The following is a 6,331-nucleotide window of genomic DNA, read 5'->3' on the forward strand; positions in this document are numbered from 1 at the left end:
AGTTAACCTAGCCACTGTGATCCATGTAATGATGACCTCCAGGCTAGACTACTGCAACTCGCTCTATGCAAGGCTGCCCCTGAAGTTGCTTCAGAAACTATAACTAGTTTAGAATGCAGCTGTGCTTTTCCAACTGCACTGGCTCCATATTGAGGGCTGAATCGTAGTTTTGGTTCTTACCTTTAAAGTCCTAAACAGTCTGGGACTATTGTATTTTTTCAGTTGTGCTATCTAAATGTGTAACGTGAATAAAGTAAAAGAGGGAGACCTACGGCCTTCCTTGGTACCTTTGAGTGGCAAATGCTGGGTGGGGACATATAATTGAGGAGGGGGACTGCCTTCATGCCCTGTGTAGTTTCACAGCAGCATGTTACTGGCATAAGCAGGATGCTCAATAAGAATGATTCTTGGTTTGATCCAGCAGGGCTGTTCTTATGTCTTCAAAGCTTGCAGTTGGTTCTGATAACAGATTACGTTTCCAGGTTTAACACTTAACCATTGTCAAAGATAGCAAACCACGGTTAAGCAAAACGTCTCTATAAAGCCAGAGAGAATCATTCAGAACAGTTTGCAACTCAGTTGTTTCTGTCTCCTCCTTCCTACAGTAAAGAGTCTCCTCCTTCTCTTGCTTCTAAAGTTAACCATCTGGAAGGAATGCTGAGAATGCTGCAAGAGGATTTAAAGAGGGTAAAAATATTTATCGAAAGAACTTTAATTAGACTATTTCCGTTTTGTGTTTAATTATCAGACATGCTATAGGACATTGATGTGTAATGATATGTAATGCTCCCAGACTTTACTTCAAAATGAGCTCTTCTGTCCTTGCAGTGTAACCCAAGGTCCCCTTAAATCTCTAGAGAATGGGATGAAACCAGCAGGTGTACTTCCTAAGCTAGGCAAGGCATGCAGTAGTATTGATGGCTGATGTAGAAGAGATATGCTTTGTGTTTGTCATGTACTCTCTAGCTTAGCTTTATTGTTCTCAGCTCAACACTTGGCAAGCTAGCTTCTGCACTAGGTTTTGGCAGAAGCCATGGGGCGAGGGAGAGAATCTATCAGATTTAGCTGCAGGGCTGGACTAGGAAGCACTTCCCACTTCTGTCATAGTGTTTTAACTGGCCAGACAGAGTCCCTGGACCCTGTGCAGTTACAACGCCATGGTTTTTTCAGTGAATCAGAGGGATCCTTGTTCAATGAGGTGATGATCCTTTCCATCACAGAGCTTTTATGCTGGGCAGGATGAAGGTTCTCCCCCCCAAAGGTGTTGAGAGATATCAGTGGGTTCCATTACAGGACAGCCTATGTTTCTGCCCTGTAAACTCACTGGATACAACTCAACACACCTATCTGGCTTGCCAGCTTCATGAGGTTCCCCATGAAGAACTTTTTCCTTTGTTACATTCCAAAGATCTTGTAAATAAGTAAAATGCATTCTAATATCTATTAAATAATCATTCCACTGAGATAATTGCCATAGTCGTTACATTTTTAGTTGAAGTTCTTATAGCCAAAAGTAAGCTCTTTTAATGTATTACTGTTTATCTGTTTTGCTGTTGTCCATTTATGTTTTTTCTTGCTGATCTTGTGCCATACATCCTTATCCATTGTTCCTCTTAATATTTGTGAAACAGCCTGGGGGGGGGGGGGGTGGAACATGTCCAGGGTGTCCGAATTGAATAGGGTCAATCAGGGTGCGGCCAGCAAAGATGGCCGCACCCCGTTTGGTCCTGCTCCTACAGCTCCTACCCTCCTTCCCTGGACGCTAGCTGCTTTGCTCTCAGACGCCTGAGAGAGAGACACAGAGACAGAGAGCTCTGCCAAACCGCAAACGACCCCTGATTACCTGCTATGGCTCCTGCTGGGAGGGAGAGAGACAGACAGAGACAAACTGCACACAAACTATACACAAGCCCCAAACTGCAAATGAGCCTTGATTTCCTGCTACGAATGAGCCATCATTACCTCCTATGGCTCCTGCTGCGAGAGAGATCTGCGCCTGCCGGTATCCCCTGGGTCGTAGTGCCCATTGCGTTCCTGGTTGCAATGGGCTTTCTTGCTAGTACTTCGTAATATTCTGGAATGTCAATAAATCCGAATGAATGAACTACAGAGATTTTGAGATCTTGTATCTATCCTTCTTCCCCAGGAAAAAGAAGACAAGGCGAATCTGCAGGCTGAAGTGCAGCATTTGCGAGAAGACAATTTGCGGTTACAAGAAGAGTCCCAGAATGCCTCTGAGAAACTGAAGAAGTTCACTGAATGGGTTTTCAACACAATTGACATGAGCTAAGATTAGCACAAAAATACTGGCAAAAAAAATAAATATATATATAACACACACACATCTCTGCAGTGGGACTCTGCTTTAAGGCCACCTCTGAGAGCCCAGTCAGAGCACTTTCATGTTCATATCCTATTACCCTTTTTTTCCATTTCTGCAAAGCACTCAGAACTATTGCAGATCAACAATCATTGTCTGCCTTTTGTAGGGATAAAAGCAAAAATAAAAGTAATTTTAAAGAAAATAAAAGTTTAACTGCTAAAATGTGAATGTCCTTATTATTATTATTTTTGCACATTCTCTTTACCTATCCTGTACAAAAGTGATTTGGAGAATGAACCAGAATAACTGTTCATCTGCCTCTATTTATTTCCATTCACTCCTTTGTATCAGTTTCATATTAATCTGCTTTATCCTTGCTGCTTTGACAAATATTATTACAACTCCTAGAAAACTTAGAAAGATGTTTAATTTTTGCTGCTTCCTTTCTATGGTTTCTGAAGTAAACCACAGGCAAGAGGATGTGATCTATGTTTTGGGTGTCTCCTTGATCATCCTTAGTGGTATCTCCACACCTGTTGAATAGAGCCATTGCCCGTACTGTGTGTATGTGTGCGCGCGCACGTTTGTACAGTGCAGCCTGCAGAGGCTTGAGCCACGGCTATGGCAAGTTATCCAGTTCTGTTCTTTGTATCTCTTCTTTTGCATTAGTTAGTCGTGGTTGCCAGCTTCATTTTCCTAGGGTAGCGAGAGCTTACCTTTCATCACCTTAGTATACTAAATTGACACCCTTTCTCAGGTGGTGTGATAGGGGAGAATATCCACTCCTGCTGTAGGAAAAAGCCTCTGCCTCTTCCTGCTGAGGGATCTCTTGCATCTGCATTTAGCAGGGGCCAAAATATATTTGAGATTTTGTAAAATCTGACTGCTCAGTCCTATTGTGCAGGTGTTTTGGCAGCCTCATGAGGATAAAAGGAGCAAGATATGAAATCTTTCCCCATACCAGAAAGGCCCACTTATAAACATCTAGTCAAGATAGCACCATCCTTCCTAGTCCCAAATGGCTTATAGGGTGCCACAGAAAGAGAACAAAGGGGACTATGCTGCATTGCAGGTAACATGGCACATGCTCTTATGCAGAATCACTGTTCCATACCTGGGAAAACACAGGGAAACAACTATTGCAGTTCAGCTATGGCCTCAGCTATTGCTGTTCAGGATTTTGGTTCCACCACACTTTTAGCAGTCATTCAGTGGATATGTGTTGCAACTGTAGACCATCCAAGCCTGTGCGCAGTGATATCCATGTCTAAATGTTCTTGACTTTGATGGAACTTGAACACACAAAGCAGAGCTTAACAAAGATAACAAAACAGGGTGCAAAGCAGCCCCAATGAGACATTACTATGCTCCATTTAAGCAATGAGAAATTCTAATCATATTTACATGTTGTAATATTATGCCTTCACAGGGGTAAAACTTTTTCATAACTACACATTTAAATGGATGTACAATGATTTCACTAATTTAATACATACAATGAGAATAGTGTAAATTCTTAAGAAGAAACACATGTATACTCCCATATATATTAAATGTTAATGTCCTGAGTCAAGCAGAGGAAAACAATTCCTGTCATGATTGTACAGCAAAATCAGTTCAAATATTTCTCCCATTGGACTTCCTGAGAAATTCAAATAGTGTCCTAGGAGAAGAGAAGAGAGCTGGCACTAACCAGTTCCTATATCCTCCAAAGGCAAGGCTAGGCAAAATTTTTGTCTTGAATCCAAAGTGCAAGATAAGGCAAGGCAGACAGGACTCCAGTCAGTTTTTGTTCCATTAAACGCTTAGCTTTTTTTCATGCCAACATGCTTTAACTGGTACAGCCAAGCTCACAGCTCCTCAAGTTGCGCACTGAATGCTTCAAACTACATGTCCTATACTGCAGTGGTCCCCAACCTTTATTAGGCTGGGGACCGGCAGGGCATCGGGCCGTGCCCGCAGGGCCCGCGCCCGCGTGGGCCACGCCCACGCTTTGGGCCGCGCCTGCGGGCCGCACCCGCGGATCGGGCCGCACCCGGGGGCCGCGCGGGCGCGGCCTGGCCCTGATTCCCTCTCCCCGCCCTCCCGCAGTAAGTAGCTTCCCGGGCCGCAAGCTTGCGGCCTGGGAAGTTTTTTACTGCGGGGGGGGGGGCGGGGAGAGGGAGCCGCGGCCCGGCGCCATGGCCTTTGCGGCCCGGCGCCGGGCCGCGGCCCGCAGGTTGGGGACCACTGCTATACTGTATGCATTTGCTGCTGCTTAAGAATTTGCACTATTATTTCTCATTGTATGTATCAAATGAGTGGAATCATTGTGCATCCATTTAAATGTGTAGTTTGTTACGAAAAAAACCCCCAGTTTCCCCCCCTGTGAAGGCTATGCAACATGTAAATGGGTTTAGAATTTCTCATCACCTACATGGAGTGTAGTCATGTCTAATTGGGGCTGCTTCACATCCTGTTTTGATGGAACTTGCACATGTGCAGTACTGTAGCTTTAACAGAGTATATCAGTATTCTTGTCCATGAAGTCTTTCTTGGCACTCTTCCCCCCCCAAAAAAGCTAACATTGCAGATGAACAATTACAATGTTATTTGGCAGACCTTTGGCCTCAGTAAATCTTTTAATAGCATGGGGGAGCCCTACGAGAAGAAGCAATTAGACGACTTACTTAAAATGATCAAAGTTATCTTTTTATTTTTAGAACTGAAATTAAATACAAAACCAATCACCCGAGTGTAGGTTTCCCAGTGAAACTAGCAATGTGAAATGTACTGAGAGGGTAACTTGCCATAAAATATCACACTGCAGGGATAAGCTCTTAATGTTGGTGGGGAAAATCTAGTGTGTGCTGCACCTGACTAGGCATTGTTTCAAGTGGCATGTGGTGAACTTAGTGACCCTCCTCTGCATGCAACCCAACTGAACTGAATCCATCGTATTCTTTCCTCCTCCACGTTGCATCACTGAAAAGTGACAGCCCATGTCTACCCATTTCACGAACTATCTATTCCGCTTTCCCCTTGAGCTCCAGCTACTTTTCATTGCTGGAAAATGTTCTTAACCACTGCCATTGAGTCTTCCTAGCCTTTTTTGATATGCATTTTCATAACTTTAAGAACTGTACGAACCCAGATGGTTTGCTTTGACCTAAAGCTTCATTTGTGGTGATAACCCCCTTGGAATGTGCTTCTGATAATATTTTGCCATGGAAAAGGGATTGGTTTGAAAGAGTTTCCAGAGTGCTTCTGCAAAAAGCTAGAATGTCCTAGGTATTTTTTTTAATAACTTGTATGAAGGAGATCTATATAATGCCTGATGTAATTTGTAAATGAGAAGTATTGCTAACATCTCTAAGCATCCTGACTTACTTTTTCTCTTGTTTATTTTATTTTATTTTAAAACATTGGGACTTGGGGCAGACTATTTATTAGAGTTTTGCAACAGAGTTCTTGTATCAAGCCTCTAAAAGGCTACTTGTAAAAAATGACAATAAAATTCATTTTAAAGGCTCTTCTAAAACAATATTGTTTGTTTTTATTCTTTGAGCTTCACCTACATGCTTGTTCATCATTATCACCTATATCAGAATCTCTGGGTGTGCATTTTCCTTGTGTCCCAACCCAGTGGTTGCTTTTGCCTTAAAGAAAAAGGACCCTTATTATGTTTGATGGAGGAAAAAGTAAGAATCTTGGTTACAGGCACATTTGTCTTCTAAAGAAGGAGAAAACACCTTTTTATCATAGATGTACTTGGCTCTTCTGCCATAACAAACTCATCTATCCACCCACTCTAGGAGGCAATTTATCAAAAATTGATTAAAAGATTACTCTAGGATAAAGTATTTGGGTTGGATCCAGTACAGTGTTTCCATAGGCACAAGGTCATCTGTCTCTGGAGTGTGGTTCTCATGGTTTGGCCCCTCCTGAAGCAGTCCCCAATGCCCTCTGCAAACATGTACCTGGAAGTCTCTTCCATGAGTGTTATAGTCCAAAAGCAGAACCTCTTGT

The 6,331-nt window shown here is 42.8% G+C and overlaps 1 protein-coding gene across 8 annotated transcripts in view; it reads left to right on the top strand.

The window, feature by feature from the left end:
• The window catches only part of SIPA1L1 (signal induced proliferation associated 1 like 1), a 190,731-nt gene extending 184,885 nt beyond the window's left edge, over positions 1-5,846 (top strand). For all 8 annotated transcript variants that reach the window (XM_077322655.1, XM_077322656.1, XM_077322650.1 and 5 more), the window contains 2 exons: positions 606-687; positions 2,147-5,846. In XM_077322655.1, the coding sequence (XP_077178770.1) occupies positions 606-687; positions 2,147-2,290 (226 nt within the window). In that variant the 3' untranslated portion in view covers positions 2,291-5,846. The remainder of the gene's footprint in view (positions 1-605; positions 688-2,146) is intronic.
• Positions 5,847-6,331: the final 485 nt, after the last annotated feature.

This window comes from Paroedura picta, chromosome 2 (genome assembly GCF_049243985.1).
Source record: "Paroedura picta isolate Pp20150507F chromosome 2, Ppicta_v3.0, whole genome shotgun sequence".
NCBI classification, from domain to species: domain Eukaryota; kingdom Metazoa; phylum Chordata; class Lepidosauria; order Squamata; family Gekkonidae; genus Paroedura; species Paroedura picta.